The 19800-nt window shown below is 36.1% G+C and overlaps 1 protein-coding gene across 1 annotated transcript in view; it reads left to right on the plus strand.

Moving 5' to 3' along the window:
- Positions 1 to 19800, plus strand: part of TMEM117 (transmembrane protein 117) — a 396452-nt gene that overhangs the window by 155995 nt on the left and 220657 nt on the right. The window contains exon 2 of the mRNA XM_049625332.1: positions 1805 to 1904. Coding sequence (XP_049481289.1) covers positions 1805 to 1904 — 100 coding nt within the window. The remainder of the gene's footprint in view (positions 1 to 1804; positions 1905 to 19800) is intronic.

Below are 19800 nucleotides of genomic sequence, written 5' to 3' on the forward strand. Positions count from 1 at the left end.
GAAGGTGTCCAAGTTAACTTGGGGGCTTTCATGCATAGGCTGTTTAGTTTGGTGAACTTGGTGGGAATCCAAGACTCATCGTCACTCTGGGGGGCTGCAGCCTCTGCATGCTGCCCTTGACTTCTGTTATGAATTATCCTCAAAGGATATAAGTCTTGATCTTCATGTCTTTTAAAATACTGGGGAAAAGAATAGATATTCTTTGTGTTTTTTATATCTCACTAACCCTTATAGGAAGAAGATACAGCATAGTGGTTAAGTGCCTGCATTTGGGAGACAATCATTTAGATTCAAACCTTGTCTATTTACTAGATGCTTGACCTTGAGAAAGTTGCAAAAACTCTTTGAAGCCTCAATTCCATATGTGTGAAACAGGAATCATAATACATTTCATTGGGCTGACTTGGAAGGTATTGGAGACACTGTATTTAAAGTGCAAATAGTGATCTCTGGAATATTGTAAGCAAGCAGTTTATGATAGCTATGATTTCTTTGGCCATTATGGAAATCCATGGAATAGAGACCCAGAATTCTGAGGTGAGATCTTAAGATTTTTATAAAGATCTTCTAAGGTAGGTGAATGAAGCATGTGGGAAAAAGTTGTTTTAAGAGTTCATAAGTTTATTTTTGTTGTTAAGTAAAACCATTTAAATATTTGTTTATATTATGTATAAAAAAACTATCTGAAATAACTCCAGAAAAAAAAAACTAAATTGGAGATGATTTACCTCTCAATGACTTCAAAAATGTATTTCTTTATAGTTTCACTAAATAACAAACATATCATTTTCTACTGTATCTTATTTTAAAGTTCATTTAAGAAGAATCAAGGTTAACTAATACTCTTATGTTTAAGAAAAGGAACAAAATTTAATGTAAAAAAAAATCTGAGCGAAAAAAAACCTTAGACTTAAAAAGAGAGAGAGAGAGGGAGAGAGGGAAATTTGATTCCTAATTACCATTCATCAGTTATGTGGTATTGATTGGGTGAGTTAAGTGATCGCCCTGTGTCCCAGTTTTCCTGGAGAAATTGTACCATAGGAAAATAATACTTAGATTTTCTTGAAATCAAATAAGAAGAAAGAAATGAAATTACATGCAGTAAGTATAGTCTTGTTACTTGTGTTTAATGATCAGTCATGGCTTTGAATCTCTCTTTGGGCTGTAAAGAACATGAATTAGTGTTATAGGAAGTGGACAAGAAATTGTGACACAAAAAGAGGTGAAATAAAATCTTCTGGTTATTGTTATTTATTTAAGTAATTTAAACCACATATATTTGAATCAAATTTTACGTTACTTCATTGCATTAAAATTTTTCTTAAATGTACCTTTTTTTGACTATTGTTCAGGTATGATATTCTATGTAAAGCCTAGTCCCAGTATGTCTTCAATAGTTCTGACTTGACAGAACTGAAAGAAAAGTGAGCTTTTCTCTTCCCTTTCAAGTTACTCTAACTCAGGAATTGTTTCCCCTCTCTTCATACCTGAGTGAGCATGAAATGATGCCTTTGCTGAGTATCTCTGTTTGATTTTCCAAAAGCTGTTGTCAGTCTTACAGCTTGAAAATGAAATGCACGTGGTAATTGGTATAGCCACAGCCAGCCTTCAAATCTAATTGGAACTGACCCAGACACCCCCAGAGCTCTTCTGAGCCTTTCAGATCTGTAAGCATATGTGATGAGACAAAAGCAGGAGATCTTGTTGAAAGGGAGGGAAGTCCCTTTGTGTGTTGCTGAACCAGAATTCTTTGACGATGTAGCTCTCTCAGTCTGGACAATGTCTTGTGTGTTTGTTTCCACAGAGCATATATCATTACAGACTATATGGGCATCCGAAATGAAAGTTTCATGAAATTAGCTGCAGTAGGGACCTGGATGGGGGACTTTGTCACAGCTTGGATGGTAAGAAATTTTAACTTCACCCATTTCAAACATTAAATGGAAGACATGTTCATAATGTTGGATAAACACCACTTTTGATGGATTTAGAGCAAGAGTTACTTCTCTTTTGAGTGAAACAAATTCATGAATACAGAAAATTTAGATATTATATGTAGTATTTGTTTACTTCAGGGGGAAAATTAATGCAACTATAATATTAATGATGGCTGTCCACCAGGAAATATTTATTTATAACATACATACATATCTATCTATATGTATGGGCATACAAACATATACACATTCATAAAATTAATAGAATTTTTTTTATTTCCTATTGCACATGTCAAATTGTGCCTGTCAAAAAGGATTGTTTTTTTTTTTGACATGTGCAGTTTTCATGTGAATGTTGTCTGGCTTGTCTCAGAAGAAGTATTCTTAATGACTATTTTTATTTAAAATTTTCTTCATAGCACGTATTTATAATTGTATTAATATTATTTTACTTTTATTTAATGTTTTTATATGAATATAGTTGACACCTAATTTACATTAGTTTCAGTTGTACAATGTACTGAATCAACATCTCTGTATGTTATGCTATGCTCATCACAAGGGTAGCTAGGGCTTTTAAAATAGTTTTCTACATTTGTTTTCTTCATTGAACATACTAACTTAATGGTGCATTATTCGTATTTTTTATTATAAGCCTGCAACAAATAGACAAACCATATTTCATGCTGAGTTCCTCTGTCAAGAGAGTAACTTCTGTCTTTTTTTTTTTTTTTTTTTTTTGCTTTTTGTTTTCATTAAATTTTTTTTCAAGTATAATTTATATATGGTATTACATTAGTTTCAGGTGGCTGATATAATGATTCTACAATTTTTACATTTCTCAGTGCTCAGCAAGATAAGTGTATACTATTGGGGCACCCAGGTGGCTTTGTTGATTAAGTGTCTGATTTCGGCTCAGGTCATGATCTCATGGTTGGTGAGTTCGAGCCCCACGTCGGGCTGTGTGCTGACAGTTCAGAACCTGGGGCCTGCTTCGGATTCTGTATCTCTCTGTCCCTCCCCTCCCCTGCTTGCTTGCTCTCTCTCTCTGTCTCTCAAAAATATATATTAAACAAATGCTTAAATAAAAAAGATAAATGTACTCTTAATCTCCCTTGTCTATTTCACCCATTCCCCACCCACCTCCCCTCTAGCAATCACCAGTTCTCTGTATTTAAGAATCTGGTGGGTTTTTTTGCCTCTTTTGTTTGTTTATTTGTTTTGTTTCAAGTTTTTATTTAAATTCCAATTATTTAACATATAGTGAGTGTAACATTAGGTTAAGGAGTAGAATTTAGTGATTCATCACTTATATGTAACACCCAGTGCTCATCACAACAAGGACCCTCCATAAATACCCATCACTGATTTATCCCATCCCCCTGCCCACTCTCCCTCCGGCAACCCTCAGTTTGTTCTCTGTATTTAAGAGTCTGGTTGTTTGTTTGTCTCTTTTTATTTGTTTGTTTTGTTTCTTAAATTCCACATATGAGTGAAATCAGGTGATATTTCTCTTTCTCTGTCTTATTTTGCTTAGTATTATACCCTCTAGGTCCATCCATGTTTTTGCAAATCACAAGATTTCACTCTTTTTTTATGGCTGAGTAATAGTCCATTGTGTGTGTGTGCGTGTGTGTGTGTGTGTGTGTGTAGGTGTGTGTGTATTACATCTTCTTCACTCCCCAAAAACACACTAGTTGGAAAAGACATATGCACCTCTTTGTTTATTGCAGCATTATTGACATAGCCAAGATATGGAAGTAACCCAAGTGTCCATTGATAAATGAATAACTTCTGTTTTTAACCATTGGATTAATTAAATATAGTATGTAGCTCAAAGGCTCTAGGTCCTATAAGTTTATAAAAGAATCTCAGAGTACAAAGAGCATAACTCTCATAAAAATGGAACGTATTAACCTTTGTTGACGCCTTTCAAAGTAATTAGCTTTAGTCTTCCATTCACTTGAAAATGAGGGGACCAACCAAAGGAAAGGATGCCCTGCCATGTCACATGTAGGGACATGCCCCTACAAATGTGTTCCAAAGGTTGTCACAACAGTTACTGCCCTTTCTATGGATAGCTTTGTGTCTTACCTAGAGCAGGTGTTTTCAGGAGACAGGAAGCAGTTACATCTTAACTGCTACTACTGTGATCATCTTGCAAGAGTAGTAAGTAACTACCAAAAGGTTTGTATAGCCTAGTTTTTGAGCCTCCTATCACTGTGTTCAATTTTAGAATGTTAACAGAACAAGTTACCAAATGTATCCCGTTCCATTAACTTTAAGATCTAGATTTGAAAAGTGATCTATTTTATTTGTAGTCACTAGATGTGACAATTAGAACAAATCAGACATCAGGTGCCTGGCTGGCTCAGTTGGTAGAGCATGTGACTCTTGATCTCAGAGTTTTGAGTTCAAGCCCCATGTTGGGCATAGAGTTTACTTAAAAAATACAGAAAATTAAGAGAGAGAGAGAGAGAGAGAGAGAAAATATAAGCCAGACATAAAGACCAGGCTGCCTCATGTCAAAAGTTTCTATTTCCATTGGGAAAAACATTTAGAAGGGAAACTAAATAGAAAATAGTTTGCCGTTTAAAAGGGAACCTATTTAGAAAGAAAACTTTAAACATGTAACTTTCTTGAAATAGGAGCTAATGCCTTTTGAAAAATATCTGCATTAACTGTGGATTGTGATTTTTTTTTTTACTCCATTTTGATTTTGAGTCTGCTTAATAAAATGGAAAAGAGAAATCAGAAATTTGGATTCTCTGACCTTGCCACATATACTTTGATCTTCCACAAATAATATACAATCCTCTGAGCCTGCTTGTACATTTCTCTAAAGGGGTTAGTAGTTGCTGCCCGTGCTACAAGTTTCTGTGAAGATTAAGTGTGTGGTCCTATAATAGGACTTAAAATGCTGCAGTATGAGGTGGCATAAATGCTTTATTGTAGACATTCATGCTTTTCCCAGCTTATCCCAGGCCCGGGGGCCAGAATGTCTACAGTTCCCTTCCAGCCTCCAGTGCTAGGACACACTAAGGCAATACAGCACATTACTTCCTGATTTCCACATAACACTGCCCCTGAGCAAAGTCAGGGGAGAAACACAGACCAACAAGCCCTGTGACCTCAGTCTGTAGTTTTCAGGATCCACCATTTGATACAGAAATCATTTTCTTTCTTTGTTATTTTATTTTATTTATTTTGAGAGAGAAGGAGAGAGTGATAGAGAATTGAAGGGGGAGAGAGAGAAGGAGAGAGAAAGAATTCCAAGCACGCTTTCCCCCCTCAGTGTGGAGCCCAATGTGGGGTTCAAACCTACGAACTGTGAGATCATGACCTGAGCCAAAATCAAGAGTCAGACGCTTAACTGATCAAGCCACCAGGCACCCCCAGAAATCATTTTCTTTCCCATGATGACATCAGTATCTGTTTGTGGCCCAATTCTACCGAATCCCTCCCCAGACTTTCCCTCAAGATAGTGTTTCCTAGGCCATATGTAGCTCTGTCTCAATTTACTTCATTTTTAAAATTAGGATCTTTTTCTTTTGTTTTTCTTTTTTAAATTAAAAATTTTTTAAATGTTTATTTTTGAGGAAGAGACAGACAGAGTGAATGGGGGAGAGACAAAGAGAGATGAAGACACAGAATCTAAAGCAGGCTCTAGGCTCTGAGCTGTCAGCACAGAGCCCAATGTGGGGTCTGTGAGATCATGACCTGAGCCAAAGTCAGAAGCTTAACCAACTGAGCCACCCAGGATCCCCAGGATCTTTTTCTTTTGAATCATAAGGTGGGTGGGGGGGGCAATTTCTAGGGCAGCCCTGAGAGGCAAACACGTGGTGCAGCTTTGACCAAAGACCTTTACCTTTTGTGGTTGGATTTCTACTGTGCACTTCTCTGCCCTTCTCTTGTGGCCTAGCAGAGTACAAATAATTCCACAGTTTAGCTGTGGTCTCTCTCTTCCTCTAAGGTCTGGCTCATGTTCCTAGTTTACTAAATTTACTACTGTAATACCTTCTATTTTCACTAACTAACCTCGTAACTTTTTACCTTTTTCAATACCATAGATTATTACTCTGATCAATACTTCCAATACCACAGAAGTAGGACTGGATTGAGAATCCAGAAAAATGTGTTTTAGGTTTAACCCAGCAATGTGATCTTAAGTCACTTAACTTTCTGGGACCTCACATGTTTTCCTTTCCATAAACTGAGAAAGAATCCAAAGTCCTTTGTTGCTTATGTTATATGAAATATTGACCTTTCCCAGTTAGACACAGGGATACAAATGGCAAAAGAAACACAGCGCTCTCCTGATTTGAAAGTACAGTCACACAGGGAGGATTCCCAGAGCACCTCATTTCTATTCCCATTTTTATTCACCGACTAGGTGGTAAGTTTCCATATAAATATTTATATGTCTACATATGTGTGCATTGATAACATTTTAAAAAATAATAGTTTTCCTCATGAGAGGAGTCTAAGGAGGTTTGACCTTCATTTGTCTATAGAATTCTCATCATGAAGTGAATATCAATGATGAAGGTGACTGTCATGGAAAAGTAAGTGACTATTTACATTTCCAATAAAAGTGTGCCTTTTAATGTATTTCTGAAATGGAGAATTTTTCTTTTATGGAAATAATTCAAAACTTCCTCATGGTTTTAAAAGGCACACCAGAACTGATGAGATCCCCAGGCAAGGCTGTCAACCAATCTGACAAATCTCTCTGACCCTCACACTGCCGAGCATCAAGCTCTACTAGGTTCAGCTTCCTGGCAATCCTGACTTTTCCCAGCTCTGTGGGATGCCTCATGCAGAGGACAAAATAATATATTAAGTCAGGGTTAATGTCACCATTTGTTTGGTCAGATAGATTTTAAAAAAAATTCATGTGAAAGAAATACATAAAATGACAGTGGTGTCATTGAGCCCTGAGCTGGCCCTTTGTGTTGATATGAGCAGAGAAGAGCTCTGTCATGAAGACACGCATGAAATAAAAGCACTGGGTGTCTTATGCAACACCATTGCCACGTATCCACAGATTTGCCCACCCTCTGCCATTGAGCGAGGGGCAGGGGGTGTCGGCCCATCCCACAGTACATATCTCCAGTTTTACTATCCCCTCCTGCAGAAGACAAAGATCACAGGCTCTTCTCAGGTCTAAGGTGGCAGAGGATTCTGAGGACATCAAGATGGCATTTTCTTCTGCCCTTCATTTAATAGCAGAAGAAAAAATCACTTCCTGTCTATCTGTACCTAACCATCTCCTTTCTGCAGCCCTTGCCTCTTCCTGCTCTAGTGGCTTTTCTGTTACAGCAGTCAATGGTAAATGGCTTATGACAGCGGTAGGGACATCAGAGTCCAGGTTTGAGGTTCATATTTGCGGGAGGGGGCCAGGGAGGGTACAAATGGTAAAGTTGAGCCATGACCTAAAGAAGACAATTCACATAGTAAGGACTGAAGTCAAGAAGCATTTTTCATCATAAAACCATATATGGTATGTATCACGTCTCACTACTCATGGAACCTTGCTTGGTCTTGGCATATTTTTCCCAGGATTGTCTGTGGGCTTCTGTGTGTATATGTGTTACTACTAGCAAAGCTTCCACCGTAAAGAGATGTCATACATACAAAAAACAATGTAGTTGTTTGCCCATTGGCTTTACCTTTATTTCACATTTGTATAGCGACTGTTTGTGTGATTTTAACAGACTTTTTTTTTCTTCTTGAAATTCAGAGTTCTATTAGAGCTACAAAAACTTAGTATGTTATGTAGAAATGTCTTTAGATTGATAAAACATAGCCTTTGTAGGATTTGTAGGACTACAACAAGGAGTAAAATCTTAAAATTTGCTTAATTATCTCCATTGAATCTCTGGCAAGAATATGATTGTAGAAAAAAAGTGTTTTTAAAAATATATTTCTCCCTTCTATTTTAAGTGTGCCTGTTTTGTAAGTACTGCATTATCTCTCTAAATATTTGAGTGACAAATTTGCCTTCTTATGTTTCACATGTGTTCTGTTCCTTCAGAGAGATGGTGTAATTCATATTTATATTGCTATTATCTTTGTTTCAAACGGCTGTGTTTATTTAAGAGGTAAAGCTGAAAACTCTTTCTTCTTTACTTGATTATAAACTTCCTGAGGGGCGTTCCAGTATCACTTGTGGCACTCAGCACAGTACCAGGCATAAATAGATGCTTAAGAAACATTTATTGAAGAATAAATGGATGATAAGAGCACATATGCATTAAGTTCCATTTCTTTTTTCATTGCTCCATTTTGTGACTTAGTGTTGTAAAATGGGCAATCTAAAAGGTGGAGGGAGAACTGTACTGTTCAGGGTCTTCCTATCCCCTCACCCCCGTAAGCCTATGCACTTGTCCTCTGAGCTTGTTTCCATACCAGGAGGACATATGCTTGTAAACACCCTTCGTTGGAAGTAATAGATTGTTGATGGAATTCTCCCAGCATTGTGATGTATCCTTTGAGTATAGAAGGCATTCTTTTTTTTTTTTTTAATTTTTTAATGTTTGTTTATTTTTGAGAGAGAGAGAGAAAGAGAGACAGAGTGCAAGCAGGGGAGGGGCAGAGAGAGAGGGAGGTACAGAATCCGAAGCAGCTCCAGGCTCTAGCTGTCAGCACAGAGCCCAATGTGAGGCTCAAATCCACCAACCGTGAGATCATGGTCTGAGCTGAAGTTGGATGCTTAACTGACTGAGCCCCCCGGGCGCCCCTAAAGGCATTCTTAGGTAAAACAAACATTGAGCTTTAGAGATCCTGCCAGAGGGTTCTTTGAATGGCCATTATTGCTGTCACTGGCATAGTTCTTCTCCTGGCTCTGGGGGTGGAAGGAAGCTAGGTGAAGATATATCCCTTCAGCCACTTAAGCACAGAGCTATTCCCACGTAAGACAGAAAACTGGTTAAACTTCAGTGGACAGAGGCAGAGAGAATTAAAGAATGGTGTATGCTTGAGAATAATTAATACTCCTGAATCAGTCTTTATTTACAAATCTGGAACAGAATAGAGTGAGGGAATATTTCTGCAGGTTTCAGAGAAAAATATTCCTTCTAGCTTAAATGTAGAAGATATGAAATTATATATATATATACACATTATATATATATATTTGTATATATGTATATACATACATACTTAAAACTTGTATATATATTATATATATGTATATGTGTATATATACACACATACATACTAACTTAAAATTTGTCACATGTTTTTATTGTGGTCCCATGCTTGCTGCTTATTTTCTATTATTGTCCCATGCTTTACTAAGAGAGGATTGTGATTATTTCTGTTATTTTCATTTCACCAAGTTAATAATAGCTTATTTAGCCCAAAATTTCCTATTACGTACCTGCCATTATGTTGTGGACTGCAAATGCTAAGTTTGTCAATGAACAATAGCTTATAATAAAATTGACATCACATCTAGCTTGTTATTCCATCTGGAATTGAGCTTGACAATTCATATTATGATCAATGCCAGTTTTCTAATTATTTCTCTTCCACTGATATCAAAATGGCAGAATAAAAAGCATAATTGAATTGATTTAGTATCTGAAATAAGGTAGCAATAATAGCTTTACTCAACTTAATAATAAAGAAGAATTTATATGCTGTGAAAGATGCAATCAAAGGACTAGAGTTAGCAAACTCATTGAGCAAGTGTATATGACAAATGGAAGAACACAAATGAGATATTTAGCCACTGAAGCTGAACCCCAGAGCTTGGCATTACTCTGAGTTTTTATCTTTTGCTCTCTTTTCTTTGCCTGTTCTTTGGAGCAGTTCATGATTTCAGTTACCTCCATGATTGGTTAACCCCATATTTGATAAATTTGTTGGTTTCATTTCATTATTTTATAGAGTGCAAGTGGAAACTGGATCAAGAATTTAGTTAATAATGTATTCTTTCTATAAAGATTCTGTGTTAAGTGAGATTCCCTAAAAAAGTGCATGCATCATAGATTTGGGAGCACATGATTTATTGAGGGAGTGCTCTTCAGGGAAGCCTGTAAGGAGACGAGAGACCCAGGGGAGAGTGGGGAAAAGAGGCAAGCAAAGATGTGGTCAGTATGGCTGCAGGTAAAATCTCCACTTGGCCTGGTCCACTGGGTGCATGCTATGTTCTTGGGGAGTGGAGTGTACCGGTGGGTGAAGAGGATCTGGGCAGGTCACCAACATGGACACAGACAAAACCTAAAGACACAAGATTTAGTAGTACCTGTAATTGAAGAAAATTGTTGCCAGTTCATCTGGTCATTTGATTGAAACAAAGAGCATAATAGAAGAATTATTTTTTACATTACCTTTTTATTCATTAGAAAATTTAGAACCAAATATGGTCATTTTGCTTTTGCACATATAAATATTTTAACATCTCTATAAATATTTTAGCACTGTGTTTCATGTTCCTTCAAAATAATAAGTTCTCACTAAAAAATTAATAAGACAGGAGAGTCTAACCTATTTTCAGAGAGCATCACAAATTGTGATCAAGAGTCTTTTAATTTTCAGGACTCTTGGATTTTTAAAGTATTGACAATATGGCATGAAATAAAAAAAGTATTTGAGTAAAATAGGTTGTAGTATAGCACATGGATGTTTAAGAATAGAAGCCCAAATTCTGGCTCCACTATGACTTTTCTAAGTTCAATGTCTATCGGAAATTCATAGTATGTTATGGGCATATTGTATGTAATTTATAATCATTTATTAAAAATTTATGGACTATACGCTAAGTATGAAAGGCATCTATGGAAAGGTACTGAATTGAACTACAATAAGATAGGAAAGACACTAAGGCCATCTCTTAAAGAGAGACATTCCCATTAGAGGCAGAAAACACTCACTTGTCATCTTTCCCATTTCCAATTTCATCACCTTTCAGTTCCATTATACTGTATTTCTGTTTCTGGGTTTACACTTCCTCAGGGCAGGTGAGGAAAGAAGGATTGTCCACACATTCTTTATCATTTTCCTAACATAATGCTTCACACCTTTAAAGTACCATTTATCAATAATTTTCCCAAAGAAGTTTAAATAAAAGCCAGGAAACACTGATATTTATTTTTCCTTTCAAAGTCAATAATACAATGAATACTAGTTGCTAATATCAGTGTACATTAGAACTTTAGAAAGAAGCTATGTGGGTTGTTTTTGTTTTTGTTTTGTTGTTGTTTTTTTGGTAAAAGTTTTCGTAAGTAGTTAGATTATTCCCCTTGTAATTTTTTTTTAACTTTTACGTAGTACCTCTTCCTAGGCGCCAAGCACTGTATGGTTGTGTGTGTGTGCATGCATGCGTGTATGTGTGTGTGTGTGTGTGTGTGTGTGTGTGTGTGTGTGTGTGTAAATTTTCAGTTAGTTTCCAAAGTCTTCAATGCTTTTAACTACTCCACTATCTTGCCGAGCAGAATAATTTTCTTGGGAATATTTAATCAGGATCTTAATAAGAGGTGGAATATAGACATAGAAGTTGGTTTAATTTTTTTTTTTTTTTGCCAGCATGTTAATAAAATTTGTTGAATTGTGTCATTAATTGGGGCAAGGAGAGTGCAGATCTTTTTAGGTGCTAAGTGACAGTACGTCACATCCCAGCCAAAGTATTACTTTTAAATTTTAGAAAACTCAGCTGCTGTTCTTACTGCTTTTTGACAGATATAGGTGCTTGAAAGCATCTCATTTCTGGGACTGGAAGAAAGTAAAGAATAGCTTTCTATTATACTATCATTAAGAGAGATACTGCAATTCCTGGTTATTTCAGCACTAAGTGTTTTGTTTATATGAAATCGCTATCCTTTAGCAGTTGTTTGCCCCAAGGATTTTTAGAGCACTAAAGATTTTTATATTCACAGTGTATGTTGCATTTGTAGTTAAATGTTCTGTAAACATCAAAAAGAAATTTATGGCAATGAAGTGCCTAGTATTATGTTTTGTGGTTGCTTTATGAAAGCTATTACATCATATTTCAAGAAATTGAAGTATTTAAGTGAGTGGGGGAATATTTTGGTAATGAATGGTTAAGTAAAATCATGTTTGGCATATATTCTTCTCTTTTCTTACATATCTGAAGGCTGATTGGGAAATAGAAGACTTCCTTTTGCCCTGGCTGGCAGAAGATGTTAAGGTTTATCCTGGCCCTGTGCCTGACTCCAGTAGCCTTCCCTAGTCTATCTAAGTTGTTCATTGAGTGTCTTGAGTTGCTTTGTGAACATGATAGTGCACAAGGTAAAGAGTCAATTAGGCATAGAACAGTAGTGGAACTTACAAGTTAGGTATAATATCAAATAAATACCTTTGACATTTCCAAAGATATCAAATACAACAGACCACTAGGTCCATATCAGTAGTTTCTTTAATACTATAGACCGGGGTTCACAGAGAGAACAACACATGTGCCACCTTAAAAATTCCTAATTGTTCTTCACTTCTAAGCAGAGGCTATATGAGAAACAATGCCTACGTTAGAGTCAGGCACTTGAGATGAAGCAGGAAACCTGGAGAGAAGCCATCTGTTTTCACTGAAAGAATAGCACCTCTCATAAAGGTTTTAAAATACATCATAAAAGATACTGTGAACCTGTAGCTATTGAAAAAAAAATGAAACTGAATAATTTTCAAGATCTGACTACTTTCTTCTTTGACTTATGTTATAATTGTCCTAATTTCTATTTGGCATTTTCAATTTCAACTAGAGATGATAGAATCAGTGGAAGATTTTTGGCAAATCTAAGTGTAGATTGAAAAAAAATGCACTTTATTTTGCTTCAGTAAAAAATTGGCAAAATGAACCAATTTTGTGCCTACCTAGGTGGTAGATATCTAAACTCATTCATTCATTCATTGAATGAATATTTATTTATATGGTGACCTGCTAGTTTATTAGATAAGCTTATTACACGATTCTTTTGAGTATTAACGGGATTAAATATAATTAAAATTATGTACGTTTTGAAATATTTATTAATCAACAGATTGATTTTACTATATTGGTATAGGTATAGAATGTCTTTTTAAAGGCCACTTAAAATTCATTTTTTTCTAAAATGTAAAAATAACATATATCCATGTGTATTAAAACAAATATATTTTTTAATTTTTAATTTTGATTACATGATCACTTAAAAAACAAACAGAATAATTATTCTTGGTACCTATTTACATTATTTTCTTAGCCTTATAAGGTAGTGTTATTGGTATCTGTCTGAAATTGTTGACACTTACAATTGACTATCTCTGTAGATCACAATATTTTTGAGAAAATACTTTCTTTAGTGCCAAAGGACCTGGGATGCTCATAGCATATTCTACTAAATGGAAGATTGTACACATTCATTTTAGTACTATTTTAGCGCCAATATTTCCTCAGACATCTTTTTGCCTCCATTTAAACTACTCTTTTTCCTCACAAACTTATTTTCTACATAATAAAACTCATCAACTAAATTATCTCTATGTGTCCTTTTTGAATACTTTACCAAATTTTGATGACACAAAGTTATAGACCTTTAGTAGTCCAAGACCCTTCCGAGGGTCTCACTCACGTACTCATGAATCTATTCACGTAATAAATATGCAGTAAGCATCTACAGAATGAGAAAAAAAAATGTGTGAGAGAGTAAACATCACATCTTAAATATGGCGAAAGTGGAGTTCTAATATCATTGCATTTGAAGTTAACTCTCTCTTACTGAAGGAACCTTCGTCAGGGCCTCCCCTCAGTCAGCCTCTCATGAGACTCTGGGCTGGCAGAGCTCGTGCTGTGTGGAGTGTTGTCCCACATCTTTTGGTCTACTCAGAGCTTCCAAATCTTCTTTCAGCATCCCAAGTCATAGTCTGTGGTGAGGTTTTAATGAATGGCAGTAGCTTTCTGTGTTAAACTTGCATAAATAATAAATACTGGAATTGCAGATTCAAATACCCTGAGGGCCAGACCCATCTAGTAAAAGTGTGAAACATCTGGTTTGAGATAAAAGGGTGTGTGGGGTGGAGGGAGGGGCTGTATTGAACCAGAGCGCATATTCCCTATGAAGAGGTTTTAAGATTGATTTAGTAAAGCAAACAAACAAACAAACCAGGAATGCAAAGTAGGATGTAACTTCACGAATTCTGCCCCCCCCCATCATCTGTCATCTGTTTTATCCTTTATAAACAGGGAACATTAAGCTGGAAGCTGACACATCACATGAATGTTGAAAGGTCAGTGTGAGGAATGAATCTGGGGCAAGTGCCATTTTAGAACATCTCCATCACACCCCATAAACTTGTGTGTCCTCCGCAGGGTGGGTCCTCCCTGTTTGGTTCTTACCTCTAAAAGGCAGGGGAGACCACAACTCCCTGCACTCTAATCACAGCTGCTAAGAACAACCAGAGGCCTTGTTCCACTTAACACTCTTTCCACTCAACAGTTCAAGCTCAAGTGGACAAAAAAAATTTTTTTTATAATAACACTTTCTGAAGTGTTAATGAAATGCTTGTTATTGTGGTCAGGTTAGCCACTACCAGCATGTGTGCAGAGAGACTGAAAGCTCATACTGTATTTGTTGACTGACTAGCTTCGCTTTATCACAGGGAAATGATGTGCACATGCATTCTAAATGAATATGCATTGTGGAAATCTTAAGCGAGTATAAATGTCATTAAGATGTCGGTATTTATCAAGCTCTTAGGCGGTTTCTTTATAGGCACAATGAACCCAGCTTACTATTTGGTTGGTTGCTCCACTCGTTGTTTTTTTTTTTTTTTTAACCTGAGCTCCATAAGGCAGTTTTCCCTAAATTTGTCTTTACATTGGACTTACCTGGGCAAGTTCAAAAACAACTGATGCCTGTGTCCCACTCCCAGAGATGGTGGTTTAATTTGTCTGGATTATAGCCTGGGCATTGGAATTTTTTAAAATGTGAGATTCTAATACACAGGCAAGTTGGCAATCATTTCTCTAAGGTGGTTTTAGGAAGTTTTGCATGGGAATATTTTGACATATGTTGTGGGCTCAGAACCATCCAGTATCAAAGCTGAAGGGAAATCCAGGGGAGGAATCTTTTGGTGTTCAGAGACTTCACAAAAAAGAAGCAGGAATGAAGACCAAGAAGGATGAGAGGGTGGACTTCCCCAGGACCCACACATTGCCACAGGGCGATGTAGGTGTTCAATAAATTTACCCTTCCTCCAGTGCTAACTCTAGAACTTGATTTGGGTTCCTTACAGAGCAACTTGCAAGTGTGGGTTGCTTCTGATACTCAAAACAGATTCCCCTAAAAGAATGCCAGCTTTGCTATGAAGCTGATCAACATCCCTATGCCTGAGCTTGAGCTCAAGTTATTCAACGAGTTTACCTCTCCAGCTGTTAGGACAGGTATGTCCTCACCTCCTTCCAGCTCATAATACAGAAAACAGCTTATAATTTTGCCTATTTGAATACAGTGTCATTTACATAAACTTTCTTCCAATGCATCCTCCCTCCCACCAGCATATGACCCTTTCCCCCAATTCTCCATGTGCATTAATTTAATTCTTACCTCTCATTAAATGTTAGCAAGTATTATTGCCATTTGCCCAGGGGGTGGCTTACTTTTCATAATTATTACTTAGACAATACAACTGTGAACTGCTGTGAGATAAAATATAAAGCACGTGGAATTATGACTGTTAATAGTGTTACTTAATTTAAAAAGTTACAGTGTTTCATAAATGAGAACATCTCAAAATATAATTTGCAGTTTGCATTTTCTGAATGAAGACTTTCTACTAATCTTAACATCTTTTTATTTTCACTATGCTGTCATTCCCACATGAATATGAAGTAATACCAAGATTGTATTTTCACCATTTTTCATAGAAAACTATTTAAGTGAGGATTTTTTTATGAGGCCAGTTTTAAGTAGGTAACTCTAAATTATAAATACACCTGCTGTTAATGTTATGCCATTTGCCAGAATTTTGACTGCTTATAGGAATTAACACATGAATTATGTTAAGTGATGAAAATTCACAATTAAAAATTATATTATTTAAGGAAAACTTATATATCAAGTATGCTTTTCTAAATATGACTAGACCATCTTGAGTGTATAAATCATAGTCCCTATTCACTAAAATAAGTCTAAAAAGTAGTGTTGAAAAATGCTGAATCTTAAAATACAATCTTGACACAAAGTAGGTCCATTTGAATTTTTAAATGCCATTAAACTTTGTCTCATAATTTTTCCCTTCTGATGGGCCCTGAGTTCCAAATATTAGTAAAGTTTCCCAGGAGCATTAGAGGCAAAAATAAGACATGAATTTAAATAGTTTTATTCCCATCCACTTTTAGTCCTGTTTATGTTAGTAAAGGCCAGGTTGCAAATGTTGTTAAAATACTAATTTTGTATTCTGTAAAATAGACTATATGCAGAAAAACATGAAGAGGGGGGTGAAGTTGGAGCCAAATGTGGCATTCAAGAAGCAAACGTGGGAGGCAGATGAGTAAGATGACATTTTTCTAGTCAATGACAATTATCAGGAGTCTCTCATCTGATTTTCCTGCTGAGTTTCACAACAGTTCATTGACTTGTACATAAAAAGTAAAGCTTGGAGTCAATTAAGGTGTGACAACAAAGGAATTCAATAGCAAACCCCAGGTAATCATAAGCTAAGGTTAGTGTAGATTTTAATTTGAAAGTTTGAGAAAACAGCTGCACAAGAACAACAACTTTTGATGCGAAGTGGATCTTGACAGAAGCTCAGATCCCTGATATTTCAGTTCTGTTCATTTGTCAACATAAAGGCGAGATAGAGTCTTATGGGATTAAGCAAACTCCGTGGCTAAAAATATAGTTTGACATTTCTTGAATGCACTTGACAAGACTCCACATAAAATTATATTAGTATTCTTTCCAGCTACTAGAAGATTTTTAAGGGAGGCTGAGTTCTTTTATTCAAATTCAAATTTAATCTTTGGTTGCTATGGCATCTTAAAAAAATTAATCATATATTGTTAAGTTTTAAATGTTGGGTAGAGGATGTTTTAGTACAGTTGGAAAACAATAAACTTGAGAAATGTTCTTGTAAAAATTAAATTGCGTTCAGGAACTTTAAGAAAAAATTAACAAGGCCTAAAAACAGTTAATGACAGAGATTGTGCACAATAGGAAAAGTGATTATTGACCGTGCTGTCAATAGTTGTCAGCGTCTGCTCTGCTCTCTGGCATCCTTGCTGTGGTGCAGCTGGCTGACAGATTGTAGCTAATGTGCAAGTGGAGGAGAAAGGTGGTGAGGAGGACCAAGGGTCGCATAATAGAAGATGCCAGCAGCCAACTGGAGTGATGCACGTGTCATGGCTGGCGCTGGTCAGAGGAAGAGATCTGCAGAGAAATCCTGTGGTCATTGGGACATTAGGGATTAGGGGGGCGGTAAATGGAAAGTATTGGATGGAGACAGAATTGGACGGAATTGTATAGGTCCTGGAATGGCACTTCAGCATGAGAGCAGTGAGTGGCAATCACTGCTAATCACCCACTGTTGTAGCTATGGTAATGGAAGACTGGTACCTGTAGAGCTTCAAAATGTTGAGTGCTTCTCTTCAGATGCAATGGGTGTTACCACCTTAGCATCCCTGCCTTCTTCACTTGTCCTTCCCTTTGAGAAACATTATTTGCCAGCTTGTTGGATTCTAGCTCTGCTCTGTTTACTTGCAGGAACAACAGACTGCAGTGTCCAATCACATTATTTACTCTTTAAAACCTTTAAAAGAAAAAACAAAACAAAACAAAAAAACCACTGCAGATGGTTTAGTTTTTTGAAACAAATGCAAAGGTGTGAATGGTTAATCAGGCTGAAACAATCACAGAGCTGTGCTTTTGAAAGCTTACCAAATGCCAGCCTTACTTTGATGTTAGCAGTTTTTTTTTTCCTAAAGAGTGGGTCCATAATTTTTAATGAAGGCTTTGCCCATTCATGCTTGAAATTCATGAGTATACTGTGCAGCCAGATAATAACAAGATTTGGTGTCAAACTGTGAGGCATATAATTTCTGCATGCCTAGGAATTAGCACTTGATACCCTAAAATATATCTCCTGTTCTCCCTAAACATACTGGCAAAAGGAAGAAGGCTGACAAAATTGTTATTAATTGCTTTGTAACTTCATTGAAATAATCAACATAATGAACTTAATTGGGATGGTTCTTGAAGTACTAAAAGTAACTTAAAAAGGGAATTTGAGTTCCCAGATGCCTGGGGAGAAACAAAGTGCTGTTGTGGAAATGACAGAGAAGGCGCAGAAACAAATGTAGGCACTTTAGCATAATGCTCTTCTCTACCTGGGTTCCTAGTTTCCAACCAGAGAGCGGAGGAAAAGCACCGAAACCCCGGCCAAAGGAAGACAGAGAGAAGTGGCAGATTGTAAGTTAGCAGGACCCTGACGCTAACCTGGAAACAACATGACATTTCCTGAAGGTGTTCCAAGGATAAAAATAAAAGCCGAGAATCTGTAGATGTCCAAGCCACTCCTGGGAGTAAGGCTTATGAGTTTGTAAGCAGTATGAATTCTTTTAAATCCTCAGATCAATTAAGTGTCACCTTCCTGAGCATCTAAATTACTTTGCTTGTGTATTAAGTAAATTACTTATGTATTTATTTATAAATAGATATATACATATATACACATAAATATATACATATTTATATAATTCATATACAGTAAAGTGAATATATAAAAATCCAGGTTTTTCCACTTTTCCCTCTCTGTTCAAAAATTTAACTAAATTAATTAATTTTTTAATGTTTATTTATTTATTTATTTTGGGAGAGATAGAGAAAGAGAGCATGAGCAGGGAAGGGCAGAGAGAGAGGGAGACACAGAGTTCGAAGCAGAGCCCAATGTGGGGCTTGAATCCACAGACCATGAGATCATGACCTGAGCCAAAGTCGGACACTTAACTGACTGAGCCATCTAGTCACCCCCTAAAAAAACAAATGATAAAAGTAAATGATTTGTTACAGTAAACTAATCCATCTACAAAGCTTATTTTAGAAAAGAATGCTATTTATTTTATTAAAAATTTGAATTGGTACATAACTTTCTAGGAATACAACCATTGAATAATGTTGGATTTCATTATACTTTTGTAAAAATTGAGTACTACTGATAATTTAAAGAAATTATTGTGACTGCCATATTAACAATAATAACATTTAAATTTATTGAGCTCACGTGCTAGAACCTCCCCTAAGTGGTTTAAATCTATGCATTTATTTAGACCCATTGCCGTTATATATATTTATTATTATTCCCATTTTGCAATTGAAGAAACAGACACCATGTGCAAATAGTTACTGAGATATTAAGTGGTTGTAACCAATGGTTTTCATGAGCCTTTGGTAATGGGATTATTTTGGATATTGGGTAACATTTCATTTATTTGACATAGTTTTTCCCCACTTAATATTTAACATAAACACATGTTAATCCCTGGAAGCTTGTGACTACAATTGTGTTTTGATAAAAATCTTCTGAAGTTTGTTGCATGTGTCCCTATCTGAATAAACTAAAAATGCTAAGGTAACGTTTTAAAATGTATTATGAAAATGATATTGAATTTGCCTAGAGCTGGGTTCAAATCTTAATCCTGTTACTAAAGGATTACATGAGCTGAGCCTTAGTGTCTGTGTTAGTAGAGTGAATTCATACCTTCATCTCTGTGAATTACTTAGCATGAAACGTGGATCATGGTAAGCTATCATAAATGCTGGCTATCATTATTTTTATTTCCTTAAAAGGAAAGTACAGATGACGTCTACTTAATGGGAACCTTGTCAGTTAAATCAATAGAATTGTGTATGCTGTCATTCTAAAT

The sequence above is a fragment of the Panthera uncia genome, chromosome B4, assembly GCF_023721935.1.
Source record: "Panthera uncia isolate 11264 chromosome B4, Puncia_PCG_1.0, whole genome shotgun sequence".
NCBI classification, from domain to species: domain Eukaryota; kingdom Metazoa; phylum Chordata; class Mammalia; order Carnivora; family Felidae; genus Panthera; species Panthera uncia.